The 24,163-nt window shown below is 35.9% G+C and overlaps 1 protein-coding gene across 2 annotated transcripts in view; it reads right to left on the bottom strand.

The window, feature by feature from the left end:
• LOC107096121 (SLIT-ROBO Rho GTPase-activating protein 3-like) overlaps positions 1-24,163 on the bottom strand; it is a 52,886-nt gene that overhangs the window by 6,333 nt on the left and 22,390 nt on the right. The window contains exons 5-17 of one of the 2 annotated variants that reach the window (XM_015392630.1): positions 15,631-15,822; positions 15,192-15,320; positions 14,858-15,079; positions 14,195-14,296; positions 10,689-10,886; positions 10,515-10,599; positions 9,199-9,226; positions 6,475-6,577; positions 3,911-3,971; positions 3,416-3,493; positions 2,957-3,091; positions 2,770-2,875; positions 2,473-2,700 (exon numbers count right to left, since the gene is read on the bottom strand). In XM_015392630.1, the coding sequence (XP_015248116.1) occupies positions 2,473-2,700; positions 2,770-2,875; positions 2,957-3,091; positions 3,416-3,493; positions 3,911-3,971; positions 6,475-6,577; positions 9,199-9,226; positions 10,515-10,599; positions 10,689-10,886; positions 14,195-14,296; positions 14,858-15,079; positions 15,192-15,320; positions 15,631-15,822 (1,667 nt within the window). Of the gene's footprint in view, positions 1-2,472; positions 2,701-2,769; positions 2,876-2,956; positions 3,092-3,415; positions 3,494-3,910; positions 3,972-4,296; positions 4,328-6,474; positions 6,578-9,198; positions 9,227-10,514; positions 10,600-10,688; positions 10,887-14,194; positions 14,297-14,857; positions 15,080-15,191; positions 15,321-15,630; positions 15,823-24,163 lie in introns of both variants that reach the window. The other variant, XM_015392631.1, reaches the window with a different exon arrangement.

The raw sequence follows: 24,163 nt of genomic DNA, 5'->3' as shown, positions 1-24,163 counted from the left end.
CACATAGCTAAAACTTGTAAATTCAATGGATCATTACCAAATTTTGATAAGTGGTTCCTTGGCATTAGGTGCATCTCTGGTAAACAAATCCTTAAAATCCACTTATAACATTTCAATTAATCCTGCTTCCTTTTCTTGTGTTTTTGTATTTTTGTCTTCAGTGTAGTACCTCCGTGAATCCGATGCTGAAGCTGTCAATACTCACTGCTGCCACTCTATGGTTTAGAGGGAAACTGCTAGTTCTGCCACATTCCTATCGCACAATTTTAAAAAATTTCTGTTTAAAAAAAAATTCAGTGTCTGGATTATGATCTCAATCATTACCAAATCTTTATTGAATGTTTTTTGGCATAAGGCGCAAAAAAAAAAAGAAAAAGAAAAAAAAATGTATTAAATAAGATTAAAATAAACGTATAACTTTTCAAGTAATCCCGCTAAAACCCAACAAAAACAACCAAAAAAATATATAACTGCCTTGGCAGGGTTAATCATTACTAAAGAAGGTCCAGCCAATTGCCATTCAAACTCTGTATGAACGCAGCTCAATAATGAGAGTCTGAGATACTGATGGAAAATGTAAAAACAGATACCAGAGAAAATAAGCTTATAACCATCAACCTAAACTGACAGGGTCAGGACATTATTAATCATAGGAACAGCAAAGAGGCTGATAGTGACTTGAAACAATCTGCAGCAAAAAACAAAAACATTTTGGTACCCTGATCAGATGGGACAAAATAATAACTTTTAGCCATACATACAAAACATGTGCTGAGAAAAAGAAGCACAGCACACCACCCTGAGCACATCTCCACGGTGAGACAAAGCTGCTGAGGTGCTTTTCTTCAACAACAGAAAACATGTTTAAAGTTGATAGAGAGACGGATTGAGCTCAATACAATTGAGAAAAACCCGATAAGCAAATCTCTGAAGAATAGGGAGGACATTCACATTCCCTAAAAATGCCAAAAGAATGGCCTAATCCAAAATTGAGAATCGGTGGTAACAACCAAAAATTTATGTTCATGAAGGTTTTCCATTTGATCTTAATAAAAATGAGCTATTTTGTAAAGAAGAGTCTTACAAATATTCAAAAATTCTGTGTGCAGATGTGCAAATCTGGTAAAGTCATATCCTGAAGCATTTGCAGTGGTAGTAGCAGAGAAATATGCTTTTACAAAATACCAATAGAGTCAGAAGGGCTTGAAGCTTATGCATGTCAAACTTGTCTGATTTAGATTTTTATAATATCTACATAGAATTCATATATTTTCTTCCACTCCACATTTATTTAGTTTGTGTCGGTATATCATATCAAAACTCAGCAAATTTCCTTAAACTTTGTGGTCCAAAGTTATAAATTATGAAAAAATAAATGATTTCAAATGGTGGAACAGAGACAATTTCAGGAGTCACAGAAAACAGGAAGCACATTTCTTACCATAAATAGCTGAACTGATACTTGTGAAATATTGGAGCAAAAATGTTGCCTTTAAGATAATGTGATACTTTCTCATCTGTCTACAGGAAAGATCTTGAACCGGTCCCTCTGGTAGACGGCAGCTCAAAGGAAGGCAATGGCATTTTCTTCACTGTTGGCCAGGAGATTGATCTTATTTAATTGGGTAAAGGCAGTTCCACCAACTCATAAACGATGGATAGAGGAGGTAATGGCACACCTAAAGCTAGAACATCTTCGATTTACGTCACAGGGTACCATTAAGAGATATTTCAAGATTTGGCAACCTTTTATTTCTTATTTTGAATCCGAGGTTCAATCTGCTTCAGCATAATCAGCAGGTTTTTTTTTGGCGGAATTATTATCATTATGATTGTTACTCATACTTATGTTTTTGGTTTTCAATCCATGGATGTCTGGAACATGGGTTGTATGTGCGGGTGTTGATAGTTTTTTTTTTTTTTTTGTGATGTCGGTGTGATGTAATTATGGAGTCGTTTTGTTTTGTTTTTTATGCCCTGGACTGGGTGTCTGTTGGTTTAATATGAAAAACTAATAAAAATAATTTGATTATTATTAAGATAATGTGATACTTAAAATGGAAATCTGATTTGACTGCTGTCAAAATTTATATTGTTAAACCAGGTTATTCATTGAAATACATTAAAGTAATCAGATGGTTGAAGCAAAAAATTAATAGAAACAATATCATAAATCTAGCTAGGAACTAAAAAGCAACCAGTTTTATGTGGCTTCTTTATCTTCCTTTACAAATCTAAGTGGGGGTATAAGAGACCATAATCATGTTCTTGTGGTACTCTATCAGCGGTAAGCCAATTTATACAGTGCTAAAGCTAATACGACATAAAAAAATTTTTGGTCCTTTTTTTCTGTTTGGCAAATGGTTTTGTTTATCTATCAGTAAACTTAAGAAAAAAAACTTATTTTATTGAAAGTAAAACTGAACCTCATGCACATGTTTGGGCTTTAAGATGCATTTTCTGTGTCCCTACCAGTACTCTTCCCCTCCCGCCATGCATTTTTCATAGACAGGTCCGTCCAACTCCCGCTGGCCTGGAAAGATGGCCTCATGGTGGATGATGATGGTCTTAATAACCTCATTTACGTGTGCTTGACAGGCCACTGGGTCCTGGTCATCCGGTATGGGCATCAGTGTGGGGCCGAAGCAAATAGCCAAGTTGTAAGGATCCATCATGTTCTCATCACTGTATTGGGAAAGACTGGAAAAGACCGCAGCACTAAGTAATAGTAATAGTAACCCTTTTAACTGTTATTGTGAAAGGACCTACTGATTAAGGAAGGCAAAGAGGTATCTCATGACAATGATCACTGGCCGCTGCAGAGTCACAATTATCTGCTGGAGATGATGTGCTCTTTCTGCACCAGATTCAAGCTCTGAAGAAAAATATGGAACAAAAATGGCAAAACTAAATATTTCAGTAAATCTCAGAGGGATTGTCCTGTCATGTGACTTACTGGTGGTGGAGATGAAGTCAAGGAAACGTTCTTTGGGGAACAGTGGTTTTTCCAGCCCTCGGAAGTAGAGCTTGAGTACGCCTGCCACAGAGTTAATGTCATGATCTGTTTGATCGTCCACCAGTGGATCTTCTCCTGCAGATGGACCAAACATTTAATCCTCCAGTTAACCATTGATTGCAGCAACTTTCATCTAACAAGGCTCATATGCAGTCTCTAATATGATTTAAATCAGAGAACCATAATGCAGTGATGCTTACTCATTTAATATCACTTCAGGATGCTAATCTTATGTTTTATGCAGTAGGTGGTTTTCATGTCCATTACATGGCTACAAGCGACATGCAGCCCTTTTAATTGCACTTTAGAGTCCTCTGAGAGCTACAGCGGTTTTAAGGTAGGCAAAATCTAATTTAAAATCGATCAAAGGAAGGTTGGAGATGCAACCAGGGGACTAACCTCTTTCAAATGCATTCTTAATGTCATTGACTTCGACCTGAGATCCTGGAACACGGAATATACCTTGCTGCTGAAGACCTGCAGACAGATAGAGTCGTTAAGATGAAATGAATAAAAAAAGTGCAATAGACAAGACTTGCTAAAAATATCACAGGTGTTTTTAAGCTGCATACCTCCCACCATATATATATATATATATATATATATAAATAAAGGCGCTGTACAGACCCTGTGGGTAGGGAACCTAGATGTCAGACAACATGAGTGTAGCAGCCTGAATTTTAGCATAGTGAGGAGAACTTTCAATGTAGGTGCTCAATATGCTGAAATACGCAGGCAAGAATCATTTTCATTACAACAGAATACATGTCTCATTCATAAACCAATTGAACCATATAATTTGCAAAGAAAAAACCAAAATGTACTTTGGTGTGATCCCACCTCTACTGTATATAAAAAAAAAAAGAGTATAAAAGGTTTGTAACAATGACCTACCATAGAGATTAATGTATCGAATGCAGCTCTCAACCACCACTGGTATAGGCTGTCCTGAATCCTACATAGGAAAATACATCAGAATGACTGGATGTTTGTAAACAGAAAGCAAGTTATAATAAATTATAATAGAGGAAATTAAAACAGTAATGTTAATCTTATTTTTACTAATTGGCAGCTAAACTGGTATAAAATAAACTAAAAAATAAACATAGATATCAAACATACATAAAATACATAGAATGGTATGAAACCAAACAAGTATATGTATCATATTCAGTATTAAACAGCATTTTACAGTGACAGAAAGATACTGAGGGGATGCTGAGAAATGTAAGCAAAAGAAACCCACAGAGATGATCCCACCCTGCTTAAAGACAAAGTACCTGACTCCTGGCACGGACATTTCTTCTTCCCCTGGGCAGAGAGCAGTAAGGCATGGAGAGATAGAACAGGAGAGGAAACAACAACCACAAAAAGATTAAAGAGAAAAAGAGACAGATCGTAACAGAGGCCTGGCTTGAAAGAGCAGCCAAAGCTTAAGCGCCTTGCAGGGTGAGAGACAGGAGCATAGGGCCTGTGGCAGGAGGGTGAGCTAGCAATCAAAGAGCTTTGGCAAGGTCCAACCAATTTTTAATTTTTTCATTTCTTTATTTCTTTTCCAGAATTAATTTTTAATCTCTGAGTACAATACAGTTGTTTCTTCTTCTGGTTCACAGTTGTGAAAATAAGCAATTTAGCGATGCAAATGTTTTTTTGCTATTTTTAAAACACCTTGTCAAACTTGGGGCAATTCACGTGCATTTTAAATACAGGTAACCTTTTAACCACAATTTTTGAGAAGTTATTATTTATAAGTAACAAAGTGGGGATTTAAACACGTTGTTTGGCAACTTTGCGAAACCCAAATTCCGAACAAGGCCCAGCGGAAAACAAAGGATTTTAAAGCTTCAACTGGTAAAATGGTCAGTTTATGTATGAGCTTGAAAAGAAAAACCTACTCAAGTCTTTCTGTGGCAATAAAAAAAGTTAACATCTGAATAAAATCAGTCTAGCAATGCCCTGTATAATCTAGAAATTCTCGTACTCATCATCTTCCTCTTTAGCAGGACTCTCCCAGGCCAGCTGAGAGATATAGTCCCTCCAACAAGTCCTTGGTTTTTCCCTGGGGATGCTCTCCGTGGAACATGTCTGGAATACCTACCTAGGGATGCGTCCAGGAGGCATCAAGAGAAGATGTCCGAGCCACCTCAGCTGACTCGTGTTAATGTGGATGAGAAGCAGCTCTACTCTGAGTCCCTCCTGGATGATCCAGCTCATCACCCTCATCCCAGCCGCTTGTATCCAGGATCCTGTTCTATTGGTCATGACCCAGATTTCATGACCATAGGTCATGCGTCCACATTTTACCAGCAGCTGCACCATTTCATCTATCAATCTCCCACTCCACTGTCCCTCACTCTTGAACAGGACCCGACAATACTTTAACACCTCCACTACATCTCCACTTGAGTCAGGAACTGTCTTCCAACCTGAAGAGGACAAGCCACCTTTTTTCCAGTCAAGAACCATGACCTCGGACTTGGAGGAGCTGATTTGCATCCAAACCGGTTCACACTTGGCCATAAACCACCCCAGAGCGTGCTGTATGTCTTGGCAGGAGAGAGGCGGAAGTATCACATCAACAACACAAAAAGTAGGGAGGAAATCTGCTGGTCCCCAAACCAGACCTGCTTCGGCCCATGGCTGTGCCTAAACATCCTGTCAGTTTAAGCATCTATGGATCATGTTGCCTAAATCTCTGACTGCTTCCCGAACCTCTTAGGATCAGTGCATCATGGTTCCCTCTGCAGGCAGTTGGCCCAGTTGGGGGATCACTCTTTCGGGCTTGACCTCGATCCGTCCGGGTTCCAAAAAGCACTTATGTTTGTTTGTCATCCTTTTGAACCTTTTTGAAAAAAATTCCAAACTTAACGAGACCGAGCAGTAATTTTGATTTAGGTTGTGACATGTTAATCCTGATTTTTCTTTTCTTTTTAAAAGGACCCAATCAAATGTATTTACCAATAAAAATTGTCGTATTTATTAGTATCTAAAAATGCTTTTTCAATTATGACTGAACTTTGAATTTATAGGATTTGCTTAGAAAGAACCAATATACTGCATCGGTGGTAACACTGTGCCTTTAATCAAAGAGCGGATTAAGCAGCAGTTTCAGCTTAATGTTATTGTTGTGGGCTGGTGGTGCAGTTGCCAAAAACATGAGGCCATGGATTTATTAGCAAAGCCAACTACTCTGTATCAAGCCAAATTAATTCAGTTTCTGCTAGCTGGAGGCTCATAAAACTAGGAATGAAAATTTACCATCACATCACAATTTACCAGCTTTAACCGTCCTGTCCAACTGGAGAACTGAAGACAAGGCATGGAGCAAGAAGACAGGGCATGAATAAGAGAGTTGTCACAAGCAAAAAGATCCCCTCCTCCCTCCCTTCCACCACCAAAGGCCAGCTAGTGGAACAGCAGAGTTCATGGAGAAACAAAGCACACAGATGGGCTGATACCTGAATGAAGGCCTCCATATTGCCGTTAAACAGCTTACGGTTAAAAATGGAACGTGGTCTACACTTCCGTATTCTCTGGGGTTTAGGGGGAAGAGTGGGGGGCCTGGGGAGATGATGGGGATTACAGTGTTCAAATAAACTCTTACAAAAAATACTTACAATTGTGATTCTTTTTCTAAAAAGATTTCATGACAGATTCTACCCCATTGAAATAAATCTACCAAAAACAGACGATATAATAAAAATAAAACAACTGTTTTAGTACTTATGCTGAACAGAAAAACAAAGTAAAATTTCAACTTAATAACATATCAAATTATTACATAAAGATGAAACTTAATTCATTATTAATGAATCAGTGATTGGTTTCAGTTGCAGTACTATAGCACTACATAATATTGCATTATTATAGATTTTCCTCACTAACACAGTTATATGAATAAAACTGTCTACTGATTAAAGGATTCAAGTCTTATTTAAGTAAGCATTAATATTGTGATGCTGAAGATAGCTAAACAATAGACTTTGCTGTGTAAGTCATGTGCTTTAGAACAACAGATATTATCTAATTATTTGGCAGTGCTGCTTTTGGTAAACAGTTAATTTTCTCTGTATGTTTCTGTGCAAACTAAAAGCATTACTGCTTGAGTATTTCCCAATTTATCAATTTTTTTGTTATTCATCTTGCTGAAGCTGAATTTCCTTAAAAGAAAAAAAAATACTAGCTTGAAAAAAAAATGGTTTTTAGATGGCTTCTGAAGGAGACACAAGAAATGTGGCCAATCATAAAACAGGGGAATTTTAATGGACACATTAGGTTTCCAGGCGGTGTTTCAGTCTCCTTAGATCCATAATGGTGGACGCAGCACGCGGCTGCATTAGTACCTTTTAACTTAAGATCTTGTTGGTAAACCTACATTAAATGACAGCATCATTAGTATTACTTTTTGATAACTACTTTTGTTTTGATTCATCTAAAAATGACGGAATGTAAATGTGTTTTCTTAACTTAGTCATTCCATTCCAAAGACAAAGACACTTCAAAGTACTCAGAGTTAAGATTAACATCTAGTTTCATGTCAGTAATGAGTACTTCAAGCTTTTATCTTTAGAAAGAGTGGCCACCTTATGAAAGCTGCAATGTTCTTTTTTTGTACTTTCTGGAACAGCAGCAAAAAAACATGACAGCTTGAGGGTTTACTTGCTGCTTGAGGTTTTCTTTCGCTTTTTGTGTCTATTTGGTGTACAAAAGAAAAACTAACAGGATGTTTACAGTGGCCTAAAAATGCAGCTCATACTCATGACAGTCCCTTCATTTTTCTTTCAATCTTAACATTTAACATACATTCAACATAAAGACTCAAAACCCCTACATTTTCATCTTCACTTTTACATTGAATATTATAGATATAATATTTAGAGGGATTTGCAGTGCCTATTAGAAGTGTTAAGAGAACCACAACTTTCAGACATCTTTACAATGTAATTCAATGTATTATGGGAGGACCTGTATGATAGACGATATTTGTGAATTACTGTGAAGTGAAATATATATGATATGTTTTCAATTTAACTTTAAACAATAAAACTTAAACGTGCTTTGATCTAAACAATTCCAATATGATTGGAGAAAACAAGAAAGGGGAACTGCAATAAACATCCAGCCAATCCAAACATTTTTACACCTGTTTAGTTAAGCTTAGCTTTCAGGTTCCTCTGACCAAGGCACCTACTTCTACAGGGTCCCTGTGTCCTCCATGGCTTGCAGCAAACCCCGAAAGGGACATCTTATGGCTTTTGTCAGCATTAGCTTTCTTTAACAAATGACACTCTAGCAACTAACAGCTGTTCTTTTTTCCCCCCCAGATTCTCCGAGCTGCAGATCTCTACAGCTCCTTCAGAGTTGCCATGGATTTCTTTGCTGCTTTTCTGGTTATCTCTAGTTCAGCATCAGGTTGGATGAAGGCCCTGCCTCTCAACAATAACATCCCTGACCCATCTCATACCTTCTTGGTCCGCCTGCTGTTGCTTAGTGATGTTCTTTCATAAACCTCTGTGACTTTCACAGTATGTATGTAGTCTTGCTGAGATAAAATTGTATGCAATTACACTGTACTTATGATAAGGTTATTTCTAAAAGCAGTTGGTCATCATGCATTCTGAGTAGGGGTATTCAAGGGAATGGGGCTAAATATAAATGCATACAAAACTTTCTGGTTTAGAAAGAAATGTGAAAAACCACAAATCATTTGTACTAATTTATGTTGGTCTATCAAGTAAGAATACACAGAAACAAACTGAATACTTTCTGAATCAACATGAGAAAACATGGGCTAGTTTGAAGGGTGTGAATACTTATGTACAAAGCACTGTATAATGATACAAGTACTAGTTCATAAAATGATAAAGCATTAAGTGTGTTGTTTAAAATGTATTAGATTAAAACTAAAACCATATTGATTTAATTAGACAATTCCCAGGCAATTACACATTTTTTCTTTTTTTCCCCAATCAAAACTTATTACTGTAAAAGTTTTCCTTTTTTTTGTCCAAGAGGAGTTTTATTTTACAAATAAAACAAATACATGTTTTAGCAATAATTAAAAATGTGAGGAAAACTTGTATTCCCACACTGTGTCTTATTTCAGCCACTGCTAAAGACACAGGAAGAATTTAACACATCAGCGCCTTCTTTATTCACCTTTTTGTCACTGAACATCTTACCTTGTTGTTCCATATTCAGCCCTCTCCCCTAGAAAGCAAAAGAAGCAGAGAAAAATAGGCCAAATTAGAATCAGCTAGTTCACAGTCACAGCAGTTAGCTGTATGGTTGAGTGCAGTCTGATTATACAAGGCTGGCAGATGGAGACGGAAAGGGGGAGTTATACGGAAAAAAGGGGGCATCTATTCAGCCAAACTGAATGGGGTGAGTGCCATAGCTGCATTTGACTTGCTGCCAGACAGCGGTCATTCAGCGGTCGTCCCCAGAAGGGGACGGCCTGTCTACTCTCTACATCCGCAAAGTGGGAAATGTAACCAGGGGCAACCGGAGAGGGAGGCTGAGGGAGCCGATTTACATAGTTCTGTGATTTCATGAATCCGTTGCACACTGGCTTAAAGGACTTTAGAAAACCATTTACAAAAAACTAGAATCTAGAAAATATATACTTTTGTATGAATTGATGCTAATAAGCACCATTATTTCAATCAATATTTCTCACACACATTTATTTTATTTCCAAATCATGTTAACAGTCAACCGAAATTCTAAAATATTATTTTGAAATATTTTTGTCTTCAAGCACAAACTACCTCAGTGCCAAACCTATGTAACTAAATTAACAACAAGTACTGTTTTACCTTACTGTCATTTATTTATTTTACTTTTTTTAAAGTTTTGCCTAAAGAATACATTCTTGACACCAGTTAAACAGTTACTGTCCTGGTTTTGACAGGGAAACATATTTAGCCATTAACTCGCCTAAGGTCCCCAAAGGTAGGGCAATGTAGCGAAAAGAATGCAGCCCTGCTGTAAACAAGGCTGCATAATGACTTTCTGCTCCAAAAAAGAAACCTGGGTTAGCTTCTTTTTGTCACTTGTGGTCATTTTGTTATATTGCAAGATAAATTGAAATGTTTTGCATGTTTTACAGAGATAATAATTGTCTGAAACAGCTCCATATTTCTGGAATTTATTGTCTTATAGAAACATTCTTCTGTAAAAAAAAGATCATATGGTTTTCTGGGGCATTTTGTGGTATTTATGGCTTCCTTTAAACCTGTCCTTTTCAAGTAAATATCTAACAGGAGGGTGCTGAGAACATAACAACATTTTAACAATGAACCGTAACCATTTTAAACACATTTGATGTGTAACCAGGGTGCAGGCCAGTGGATTTTAGAACACATCAAATCTTTTTATTCCACGGATATGCGTGGGTGTAATTTCTTTACTTTTACAGAATGACATGTTAATGTCATTGGCCTCTCTTTTCTCTAAAAATGTCACATTTAAAAAAAGTTTTTTTTACATTTCTCACCTTCTCCAAGTGTCTGCTTTAAAAGGTCATGCTTAGCTTGCAGTTTGACAATAAGATTGCTCCCGTTCAAGTACTCTTTGTATTTCTGCAGTTCAAAAGTGGAAAAAAAAATGTTTTTAGGATTTTTAAATTACCATCATAAATGTGTATTTCAAGCTTCTTCTGCTTACTTACAGTAAAGTAGAAGCCCTCTGTCTCGTGCTGATTGGCTCGTCTTTTAGCAATGCTTGCCTTGCTCATGTAGGAGTCAGAGGAAGCCGATTTTACAGACTCTGTAGATTGGCTGTGCTGGAAGGCGTCTGATACATCAAAATCTTCCACAGTTAGCATATCTTGAAGGGTTTGCATAGTAGCATCAAGGGTCTTCTTCACCTGAAAAAAAGACATCCAAGCATCCCATAATACCATTATTAACCACTTATTCTTTTATACGCAGTTTATGTGTCAAACCAAGTGATTTGCATGGAGAGGATAGCAAAGGAATACCTAAAACTAATGAGCATATTTCAAATGCAACAATCAGATTTTAGTTTGAACTAAGCCACATTATATCCTTTAACTTGAACATTGTAGGAAGCTGAGTGAAGTGCATCGCTTTGCTTGACCCCCACTGATGGTTCCTTCATATAAGGTATACAGGTAGAAATAAGCCATAACAGATTTGTGATTCATTAACACAGCACAGTGACCTTTAAAACAGTCTGGCTGAGTTACAGTGACATCTCTGTATTTCTGTGTTTAATCTTTACAGCTTTACATATTGAAACTTAGAACTTTTTCTTTTTAGCTGTGTTTCTCTGAGAGATAAAACCACTAAAGTAGCTACTGAAGGAATCATATTTGGACCAAAGGAAGAACACATAATGGTTGGCACGCAGCTTCAGTTGATTTAGCTGGAAACCACCAATTAGGGTTGAAATCTGGGTGAAATGAAGGAATAAACTACCCGAACTGTAAAAGTGCTGAAACCCTAACTTGATAAAAGGAAGTTGTTTGGTTGGAGTGACCTTTGGCTGTGTTATATGAACATTATTGGTATTAGTCTGTAGTCCAACATTCTTTCATTTTATTAATAATCTTATGTTCATATGTAATAATCAACACATTGTGATTATTAAATTTTATTCTCTTGAGTTATTCATTTTATTTGATCACAATGCAACTTTCTATGCATGTCTTTTTCCATGTACAGCACTTTGAATTGTCTTGGTGCTAAGGTGTGCTTTAGAGATAAACTTGCCTTGCCCTACTGTTTTCATTAGCTCTTTACGATTTTCTCTAGCATAGAAAATAATCCTGGAGCAGTGCTTCAGGCTATTTTTTAGTGCGCTCAGTCTTGTTAAACATGTTTTAGGTTGAGACAGAATGCTGTTCAAGGAATTCAGTTTCTGGTTTCAGGTTTCTTCTAATAAAACGTTTCAATATTTTTGTTCGTTTGTTTTTTTAAATAGTCACTGCATGTTAAATTAAGTCAGTGCAACTATCAATCGTACTCAGAATCTGTCTACTGTCACAATATGCTTCTCCGGAGGAGGTAAATAATGCAAATACAATGACTTCATCAGCTGGGTTTACTTAGATGGAGAACCTTTTAACCATTTCAATAATGAACTAAATCCAACTGTCTGGTTTAATAACTAGTGTTAGATTGGAACTAATCCAATTGGCTTTCTATCCGTTTACACTGTCTGTTTATCCATGAGTGTGGCTTAATTCAGGGGCAGAATCTTTCAAGGACCATATTTGTATACCGATTAAATCATTGTGTTTTGACAAACGCTTCCCCAATTCACGAATTCTCCTAAAACTCTATTATATACAATAAGCTCTCCTATTGTCTGATTTCAAGAATGAAGATCCAGAATATGCTCCACAGCCCAACATTTCCTATAATCAAGTGTGGGTGAAACCAAATTGGTCAAGCTCAGGGAAAAGTGAGCCCAGCTGGTAAGTGCTGTCACCTGCAACTCTAAGCAACTTCTCTGGTCTGAGTAAGATTACAATTTCTGTTAAAAAAAATCTGTTGTCCTGTCTCATGGTTATCTAATTCATATACGATTGTGAAGTAATGAAAAAAATGTCCGGAGCGATCTCTTCTCAGGAGAAGATCCTGGGAGAGAAAGCTTCAAGGTGTAAACACAGAGCTTTCCTTAACTGTCTACTGGAGGTATAATGAGCTCATCTTTAACATGTGCCTGTGACCATATTTCAACTGTGGCAAGTCCTCAAGGATTAATTATACAAAATCTGAACAAATAGTGGGGATCTGGATAACAATGTTACATTTTACTCAATAATGGGGTTTAACAATTGTATTTCATTATTATGAACCCGATTGTTTTTGCCAAATACCTTCTACAAATTTTTTCTTTTAAATATTGCATAACTAAAATAGTCCCATGCCATTTCAATTAGTGCTGAAACAGTTAATCATGATTAATCAGTTATTACTATATAATTTAGTAATCCAATATTCATTAACTGGAGAGTACAGAGTCTAATAAATGCCATTAACTAAATTAGCCACCCCACTCAGAGCAGTAATTACACCAAAATTGTTAAAAAATATATATAAACATTTTGCATTTGAGATCAAATTTTATTTCGTCCATGAATATGCTGTATTTATGATGTATTAGATTTTATTTAAGGCACCTTTTGCTTTATGATAATTAGACAAAAAATTATTGACACATTATTTAATCAGCAAAATATTATAAAGTTGCAGCACTAGCTTTATTATTATAACAAAACTATTTTAAAACAATCCTTTGCTATTTTTTTATTCAATCTCGGTGCAATTATTTAGCAGAAATTTTTTTCTTGTTATATAACATTTTTTTTCTTTTCCTACAAATCACCAAAACAACCCAGAACATGTTGTTCATGTAATTTAGGAAATGGTTGCTCAGAAATATTAGCCTGCCTAAACGTGCCCATACCCACAGTCAGAACAGTGATCAAAAGGATTGTGGCCCCAGTTATTAGGGAAGGATTGGCAAGGATGTAAAAAAATTAATTGGTAAAAGAAATGTACCAGTTCTCCCAACATAACACTTAGTTGCATTAAAAGATTTCTATAATAGATATTAAGCCTTTTGAAAGAACATGTGAAGCAATAAATGTAAAAGGTGAATTTCTGAAAAAGTCTTGCCATTCTTTCTACAATAATCTACCATTTTAACTGAGTAAAGGATAATAACTTTCAAGCTTTTTAATGATAAAAACCTTAGACAAAGATTCAAACAACAGCTACTGCAAAATATAAACAATAAATCATAGATTGGTTAAAACAAAGAAAAAAAAAAAACATCCAGAATAAATGGATTCTTCTGGGTTATCAGCCTGCTTACTTTAAACAAGCACAATAGAGCTATCCTAATGGGAGTGGTCCCTTTCAGCTTTACCATGCACTCATCCTTTGCCTAGGGGGAAATTACTACCAATTAGATAGTTATAACATTATGTGTTTAAATGCTATGGCCTTTAAAAACATGTAGCCTTTAAAAACTCAAGGCTACATTTAGGCAGAAATTCCTTTCGCCGTCTCATAAAATAATGACTAAAATGTGTTTGATTTTGTGGCAATACGCCATAGATATAAACATTAATATGACTGTGAGCAAGACACTCCACTGATGCAATCTACAGTTGAGATTCTGGTGTAGAGAAACTCTCACCTCTTCATTTTCTATCTTCAGTGTGGCGAGGCGGGACTGCAGCTGGTGGTAGCGCATTAAGAGCTCTGTCTGGACAGGCTGCTGTGCACTAACCTGACACACCTAGGAGAGAAAAAAAGATAATCTTTTATTTAACTAAGAGGAAGGGCTAAATAAAGCCAGGAACATCCATCTCTGATGCATCACCACCTCCAGGCCAATGCAGCTCTTCAGCAACTCCTAGCCACACTTTAGTATTTTTCTCCTGCTACTTTTATCTCAGACCCTTTTAAAGCCATGTTGTTAAATCATAGGGTTTAAACTTTTCTCTTCAGTCAAGAGATAAATTCAATTATTGTGATAAATGGAAAAAGAAAAGTTTAAAGATCATGTTTCAAGTCATTTTCTCACACATTATATAGTGAAACTTTGTATGCATTGTCCTTCAATAATTTTGGGCTCCTTAGCCTTTATGCACACCAGAATAAGAGATAACAACCCTTAGCAGCATTCTTTTCGTCATTAAAGGTTAATTAAGAAACCTAATACAGTTGCTTCCAAAAAGTTAGAATCAACTTTAAATTATTAATTATAAGAAATAACAGCAGACTATAAGTGGACAGAAGACCAAAAAATGAGAATGCAAAAAGTGGCAGAGGGTGAAACAACCAACAGCAGACTCACCTCATCCCCCATATGTGGTTGATAATCAAAGCGTGCAGGAGGACAGAAGATCTGACTGTGTGTGTCCATAAATCTTAGCTTGTCCCCTCTAATATCCATGGCATCTACAGCTCCTTCCAGTAGGTCCAAACCTTCATGGCGAGAGGTTTCCAAACTATATTCAGCAGACAGATAGGTCCTCATGGTACGTGCCAAGCTTGCATGGTAGCCTAAGTCACAGCACTGACCAAGAAAGAAATTAGATGGTTTAATCATTTAATATCACATTAAAGGCCTGAATAATGTACCAAAATAAAATGCAAGCGTTTCCTTAATCGAACTGGTTTCCACTTACATCTATCATGTCCGACACATCATGGATGTAATATTTGGCCACCAGGGCGTTGGTAGCCACCAGATTGAGTAGATAGTCATTCCGGGCCTTTGTGCATTTTAGCTTATTTTCAAAGTACTTTGCTTGCCTCTGGGGAAGGAAGAGGAAGGAAAAGTCCCATCAACAGGATGTTAAGTGTCATCCTAATGTGCTCAAAGAAAGCATTACCAACTTACATTGATTGTATCTCAGTAATGCATCAATATATGTGTTAAGTGCATGGTGCAATACAAAGACAGGGTTTTTTTCTGGCAGTGTAATATTTTAACATAAATGCAAAACTGAAATGCATGGATTATAGTCCACATGCATTCATAGAATAGGTTTGCATAATCTTTTCTTCATCTTATCTACATCACAAGCCTCTGTATCTCATGAGTGTATGTCAACAAAAACTGACCTTCTCCTTCAGTTTCTCCATCTTCCTGACTGAACTTCTTCGCTGGGGACGTTCATCATGTCCGTGACGCAACAGGCCCACGCTGATGTCATTAACTTTGCCGATGTGCTTCTCTTCCTGTTTTTCTGCCTCCTTCAGCTTGCTTTCAGCACTCAGACTCTCGCCGTGGTACATGTGGTACGTCTTCATCACCTAAAAAAAAAAAAGGACAAAAATAAACAGTAAGACCAACAGTGAATTTCTAAATATAGGATTCTGAAAGGGAGTACAGTTAGTAACTAGCTTTCTAAACATCTAATCACTTTTCATCCAATTAAAAATAAACAGAATTTGATCATAAATCTTAAGTCTAAATTGCTTTCTAAGTTTTTGGAAGTGGTCTTTTATGCGGTTTTCTAAAGTGGCTGCAGGAAAAAATAAAATAAAATATTGGAACCACAGAAAATGCTTGAATATAGTCTTAATAATCAGCACATTGATTTTATTCCTAGATACAAAAACAGTTAAAATTGCTCTGGACTTTGATGAAACCAAGTAAAAATACTGCTGATGGTAATAAAAATTTAAAAAAGAATTACGAATGTTTGACAAAATAAAATATTTTAAGGATTACTTTTGTGAACAATTACAAAAGCGAAATCTTACATTCAAAATCAAATTTTGGAATTTAAGATTTCGCTTTAGGTTTTAATAACAGTGGTACAAAAATTGTAAAATTATCTTTATACACTGTAGAACATACAGTTATCTAAAATGTCTACCTCCAATTACCTATCTAGATTTTTATTATAGCAGTAACAGGTTCGTCTGCATGATAACTTCTAGAGAAATTAAGTTACAGCTCTCATAGTAGCCTTGTCTATCAACGTCACATAAAATGTCTCAGAAGCACCTTTAAGAGACCTGCAGCTGTAGAACCGCTACCTGGAGGGTATTTTTCCATACTTTGTCTAAATGTACCATCGTTCTAGGCTGGGATATGGTATACATCTGGTCTAAAACTGAACGGTGATTCAGCACATTATGAGACATTTATTAGAAATCTAAATATAGACATGTTTAAGCCCCAGCTGACAAGCAAAACAACACCACCAGACCAAGCAGGCTATATATTCTTTACTTGATGACGTGCACATTTTTTACATTTCATGTGTGCAATGGCATGGAACTTTAGGAGGTTTGCATGCCTGTGTAAATTCTCAGTCATCTGTGTCATGGTAACACAAACAGGCTTAAATTGGAAGGCAACTGAACTTTCACTCAGTTTTTTTTTAAGACATTTTGACACCCATCCAGGAGTCTTCTGTGGGCTCAAAGGGCAACCTTTACAGTAGTTGAGGGGCTGATGTGTTTAAGATGCATGAAGTACCAACCTCCTGCACACAAGTCTGATGCTAATCAAATACCCTTTGTTCTCTGGATTGTTGGAGCCTTTTGTTGAGCATGGACTCTGTGATTGGTCTTTGGAATCATAATGGAAGTGCTTATGTAACCTCTTGGGAATGAGTTCCATGACTGAATTCTAAATGCTTGGAAGCTAAAGCCACAATCCTCTCCCTCTGTTCAGTAATGGCTTCTCTCTTTACATAAAGATAGATTCCTTGATGCCTCTTTCAAACCATCTGTCCTCCCTGTTCAAAATCCAAACATTTTAGTCTTCAAAAGTGTGTCCTTTGAGGTGCAAGTGTACAGTTGAATCTTTCTCAGGGCTGCTGGCTCTCCTATGCTGTGACATCCGTTTATGAATTTTTGTTTGGTTTCTCCAATATAGGAACCTGTACATACAGTCCTCACTGCATTGGATCACATACACAATGTTGCTTGACTTAGGTTTGGGTGTTCTGTCTGTAAGATGAACCAGTTTTTGTCTTAGTATGTTGTTAGGTATGTTAAAATTCACTGGTATGTTGTGTTTGGTGAAAATCTTCTCACTCTGTTTCTCACAAATTCCTGACACATATGGAATTACAATGATTTGCGTCTCTCCTCTTTTTTCCGCTATGATGTTCCTCCTGCTAGTTGTTTTGGCTGACTTAACAAGCGCCCAGTTTGATAACCACATGCTTCAAGTGATTTCCTAACAGATTTTTTTCCCTTTCATTTCTCCTCTGTAAATGAAGACATATTAGCAGGCTGGTAACTCAGTAACTCCAAAAGTGTTAAATTACGTTTTCAAGACTATGAACTGATAAAAACTTTGTTTTATGACACAAAGTTTAAATCTGAACTAAAATCTCTCTTGGTGTAAATATAGCTGCAGCCAAGAGCTAAACTTATGCAAACAGCAGAACATGCCACATATAATGACATTGCATAATGCAAACCAAAAATAACTAGTACGAAGAAAATACATTGCACAACAAATACTAAAAGTATTGCAATCTTAAAATACTGAATTATAGAATTTTGCAATTACAGGAAATAGAAAGAACTCAAAGTAAAAATACTGCAGTTTCTAAAAACAAATAATCTAAAAAAGCTGTAAAATGGTCCACAAATGGATGACTACCAGTGAGAGTTGACCAAGTCAGATGCAAACAAACCCTCAGTAAAGACATTGACAACAGCACAGAGGATATTTGGGGGAAATATTTGGGGGGGGGGGGGGAAAGGCATGTTTTACTTCAATTTCTTTTTAAAAATGTGGCAATAGCATTGTTTATATTCTCTGGTTGAAGCATTGTTCTTTGATGTGATACCTGCGTGTGTAGAATAACCTAAAGCAATAAAAGAAAAAGTTGGTATACACCATTCTTGAGATTATATAATAGTAATTTGGCTCAAAAAGATTGAGTGAAATTATTCTTTGGAGGAAGAAATCCCATGAATTTTAAGAAACACATACATAAAAAAATGCAAAACAAAGACAGTTAATACTTTTTATCTGACCTTTTTTTTCTCCCCACTGTGTGTTAGATAGTATCTAGTTTAGGGGTCCCAATACAACTTTTTTACTTCCTATATGATACCAATGTTGCAGCTAGGAGAATTGATGCATACCAATATTGAGCCGATACAATGTTGGCACAAATCATGCATATTTCTATTACTTATTCTGTACAGTAGAACGTTAGAAAAGGCTTGATCAGTGATATTGCTAAAACAGAGAACAATAGTCAAATGTAACCAGTATGAGAACAGCTGACAAATATTAGTGACCAATGTGATAAGGCAGTGTTTCCAACAGCATGACGATATTGGAGATTTTAGATGTAGACTGATATAATCAGATAAGATTTTTGATATTACATTAGAAAAGGTTACAATTATCTATTTTTTTTCCCCTGTAGGATTTTATTTTCGCTGACATGAGTTTTCATGTAGAAATATAGTTAAAGGTAGATTTGTTTTAGGTAATGAAAGACTAATGAAAGTATTTATTTTTATAGGTTATAGTTAGAGAACACTGCACATTTTCAATATATCTCTGAGCAATTAGAAAAGTAATTATGACATAAAAAGCAAGCAAGATATGAATTGCACTGTCTTGGAAAAAATTTAGGGTTTAACGTGTATTTTTTTTCTATTTGTAAGAAATTAACTAGCTTCTGTGTAAAATACTAGTTGTGATTAAGCTCATTTGAACATTTAATCAATAAATTCATTGGTGAACTTACTGCTCTGGACTTAATGCCTGACCTCAAAAAAAAAAAAAAAAAGGCTCCACATTGCGTAAACTGACTTAAGATATGCAAATATATAATATCATTGCTTAATAAAGTATCTCTGCAGGTTGCTCAATTTACAGACACATGATCATGACTTGGTGGAGTACAAACAATAACTGTATATGGTGCAGATGTGGTGTATTTTCATTTGACTTCGATAAAAGCATTGGCAGTCGTCTCATATTAACCGTTCGCATGAGTGTTGTATTATTATTGATATTTTAAATGTGTTTGTCCACCATCTTGTCTTTGTTGTATTTTTACACAAAAGACTAACGAGACTGCTATGATTGTCCATCCATTTAACTGCAAGTAGTAACATCAGACTCAACAGTCCGATCAAGCAACCCCAGCTTCCCCATCACTAGTTCTCAGGTTCTGGTTACCTAGCAACCCTGGCTGAAATGGGCGAGGAGAGGACATGAGATCGATCAGCAGGGGGTAGAAGGATGTAAAGTGACACAGAGACCGTCTGTGCTGCAGAAAAAACAAGTAACAACTGACTGCATCAAATATTTGGTGGATAACGGTTTCCTTACTTAATCAGCCCCTGAAAAGTCTTCCTAATACAACAGTTTAAATGAATTACATATGCATGTATAGCCTTTAGTTTCACTACTGAAAAGTTGAAAAGACTTTTGCTACCCACTGTGCTGTGTCTGTGTTGCAGACAGGCTTTTAATAATGCATGACTAAAAAATGAAACGAGAAAAATCAATAATGCTACTGGTGAGGTATACAGTTACATGTAAGAAAACTTCCTCTGATGTTTATATCGTGCTGCTTTATTCTCTTTTAACCTTTTTCCTAATATGAGCATTTTAAACAACTATCACTATCAGTATATATCATTTTAACTGGTGTTTCAGCTGCTGTGGTTTCACTTTGTCTACGCAAATCTCCTTGTAGTTCAGTCAAAAAGTTTCAATTCAAACAAGCATGCATCTGTTGGATCTATTAAAGGAATGGAAGTTACTTTAATGCTATAATTTCATGTCCTCCCCTGCCAACATGAAACAATCGTGTTAAGTAACTAAAGATGCTTGAATAGATACAATAAATGCCTGAATTGCTTCTTTTTTCATTTCTCATCCTAAACATTAGTTTAGGGGTTAGAATACATTAGGAGCATACAAACATACAGTTAGATGTTTTCTCCTCCTTTCTACCCCTTGGTCAAATCTCATTATTTAATATTTCACTTGAAAGCTTTATTTTCTTTACATATGTAATTTAACAACAATATCAAATTCACAGTTTATTTTCAGTATAAACAAAACCGTCAGTATAAATCCAATTCCTACCCTTTATGAAGGACTTTACCTGTAAACCCTGAGGGTTTCACAAGCAATTTCTGTCTTCAAATGCACAGCTAAAATAAATAAAAAGTAACGGCAGAATTATCAGGCCTACATGCCACCTTTTGGTGTCATTGTAAATGTTGCCTTTATCCTCATAACGGAATCTGGCTGATTAAACGTGCTGATTTCCATTGCAGGTGTCCATCTACCAGTGGCAGGCTTTGGTCATGACATTTAATCTGTATATCATCATCTATGTTCAGAGCACTCCATAAAGCTAACTGTGCATAAAGCCTGGGGGTTCAGAAAGTGACTGCTGCCGTTTAACCTTGCTTAGGTATGAACATTTCAGCACTTGACAGCATCCAAAAAATATGTACAATAGGTTGTTGGAAAGATATGACCGACTGGTTCCCGAAGATACTAGCTATGAGAGGCAAAGGCATATTATATACATGTTACACATTTTTCACAGAGAGTCTGCCATGTTTAATGGAGCCTTAAACTGCATATTCTGTGTTTAAGGGGTATTAAGGGAGTGATAAACAAAAATTCACTGCTAGGTGTGTAGTCAAGCTCTGTTTGTAGAGCAAGATTTCTAAAAATAAACTTCTTTCTCTACCTTTACTCCAGCGGTAACCTCGTTAACCTACTCACCCGTCACCTTAGATGGGGACATTAGCACAGGATGAACACACAACAAAACAGCTTCACTTTTCAGAACTTAACCAGTGAAGTAAGAAACTTGTAACTTTATAATGCTTTTACCAATGAGAGTTTACTTTCGCATATTATGATCATTAGATGAGTGTTTCGTTTCACTGGACACTCTCTGCCACTTTGCTGCTACGCTATGCTGCTCTGACCTTTAATAAGCAGGGAGGAGCTAAGCTCTGAGTGGCAGCTGGGACAATGGACGTTCCTCTACACATGGATGACCTGGCTTGTGAATAAGAGACTAGAGAACAATAGAAAGATAAAGTGTTTAACGTCATTCTATCTAAAATTATAAATGATCACATATTGCTCCTTTAAAGATTAAATCAAAAGTGTATTGAAGCAAATATTTTTCAAAAATCATCCAGTCTATGCTTTTTGTAAAACTGTGCATAATCGGCTAAATTATACTTAACCAATATTAATAAATACACATTTTAAAACATGACTTCAACTTGGAAGTGTTATGTTCTTTGGGATATTGCAGATATTGGGTTTTTAGGATTAAACAGTAAGTGGACATTGCTAATCTCCATAAAAACATAAAAGTTTCAATGTGTTTATTTTTTTTATTTCCCTATTACATTGGCTGTGCAGAGGGACACGCTACACACCATTGGGCATTTAAGGAGGAGTTGCCCAAGAGATTCCCCCAGCATAAAAACAAGAAGGGTTGTGGACATTAAAGAGTTGATTCTGCTCTAAACAAACTCTAAGAGGATTGCTGTTGTGGCCTTTTCTGCAAACTTCTTTGTAGTTTGTAATTTCTGCCAATTTAGTTTCTTCTTTTTTCTTCTTTTTCTTCTTTGGGTAGTTAGAATATATTTCAGTTGATTTAGAATCAAAATTTCTTTTTTTCTGGATGGGTGGTTTTGAAAAATGATTTTTGACAATTTTTTTAGAGCTTCAAACATTAAATTAACATTACTTTTCATTTCGACTAAGTTGCAAGACATTTTAAGTAATTATTTTGCCTCTGCTTTTACAATAAATAAGTCAAGTCTGAAGTGCGTACTTATCCCAAAACCACCCGTTACCAACCACAGCCTTTGTTGCAAATTTTGGTTCTGGCATAGGAAAGTACGCATATCTTTAAAATGATTTGTTGATTGTTTACGTCTGGGTCTGATGCATTTTCTTCATACACACTATGCATTTCCAGACAAACTTAAACATGGCAGAAGTACCTGCTTCTGCCTGGTTTACCTTGCTATTAAGATTTAACTTTTCAATCTTCCACAAAGCTGACATGTTTTATTTTGATACTGTGGATGGTCAAACTGACCATCCCTATGCATTTCAATGAGATGTAATTGCCACAACTTGATAGGGTCTAATTTTCAGTCAGATGAGATGCTACCTTGTCTCACTTGTGGTCTAGTCATAAAAAAAAGCAGCAACAGAAGAAGAAGAATGGTAAGTGGATGAGTCCAGTTCCAAGATGGTTTAGTGCTTCCCAATCAGTTGTTCAAAGCAACCAGAAAAAAATCTTCTGGAGTTTCATTCTTCTGCCTAATTGGTTAAATTATGCACGTTAAAGAGGCAGAAGTTTTTACAAGGAGTTGTGGTAAAACTACTCTGATCTTCCATCTGAGCTTATCCAGACATGCGTCTTTGAGCTCTGAGTCTGTACTTCACGCTCCACTCTGGTGGTTCGTTTTCACCAGTATGGCTCGTCCATTGCTACTTAATAAACTATGTGGCTGATCATCTTATGCCAAGCGTAATTAATCCCTTTACTATCAATTTGTTATTTCTTCCAGCTCACAAGAAGTGATACTAAACATTCTTTAAGGAATCCCTAAATTATATCCAAATAAAATATTTAATTTCATACTGTTTTTTTTTGGGATAAAGAGCTATCTTTCTCTCTGATCTTGTTTCTATTTATTTAAATATGATGTAAATAATTCCTTGTATTGTCATTAAAACATTTCCTTGTATTGTCATTAAAACATTTTCTATGTTTCCTTTCAATATTTCAACATTTAAGTTAGCATATTCATTCAATTTAGGTCTGGATTGCCATGGCAGTACGAGGCAAATACGTAGGTTCTCTTTGAATTTTTTTTATATCAAAACCCTGAGAATTTAAATCTACTTTGAGCCCTGAGCAGCGGTAACTAAGGTTCAAATTCTCAGAAATAAAGCAGATATTGCCAAAGTAGAAAGAAGAATGATTTTTTTTTTTTGTTGCTTTTTTGGAGCAATGATGATTTTTATTGATCTGTGTGTAATGTATAATTCATAGTAGATCAGAAGGTGTTTGCTTTGGGATGGATACCTTGTATGTCTAAAACAATACCTTTATTGTACATTATGTTACCTTGTCTGTCTGCTATAACACCCAATATGATGTGTTGAATTAGATCTGTTATTTTCACAACTTTTGTAAGACACTTTTTTTTTTAAAAAGTAGGGCACTAATTCATAAAAAAGTTTATTTATATTCTATAAATCAAAGTTTTCTGCCAACAGCAATGATGAAATGAATGGCAGAATTTTATACCCAGCTAATGTAGTATCTAGGCTAGAGCTGTCAATCTGGTAAGGAATCTGGTTGTTATTCCACATTGTAAAGGTGAACTTTTTTTTCAACATAAAACTGACTAAAACTACACTTTTTAGGTTGTAGTCGACTTAAACAGACTAAAACTATCACATATTGTAATGACTAAAATGTGACTAAATCTAAAAATAGTTTTCCTCCTGAAGATTAAGAATAGGACAAAATCTAAAATGGCTGTCAAAAACAACACTGGTTACATCATATACAATTTTAACCAGTTTTACAAAATAATTTGTCAAAAAATATAGCCAACAGTAAAAAGTGGTTACTGTGATTTC

This window comes from Cyprinodon variegatus, unplaced genomic scaffold, assembly GCF_000732505.1.
Source record: "Cyprinodon variegatus isolate N-32 unplaced genomic scaffold, C_variegatus-1.0 Scaffold599, whole genome shotgun sequence".
In the NCBI taxonomy this organism is placed as follows: Eukaryota; Metazoa; Chordata; class Actinopteri; order Cyprinodontiformes; family Cyprinodontidae; genus Cyprinodon; species Cyprinodon variegatus.
The sequence above is the reverse complement of the archived record's forward strand: the minus strand, read 5'-3'. Positions and strand labels throughout refer to the sequence as shown.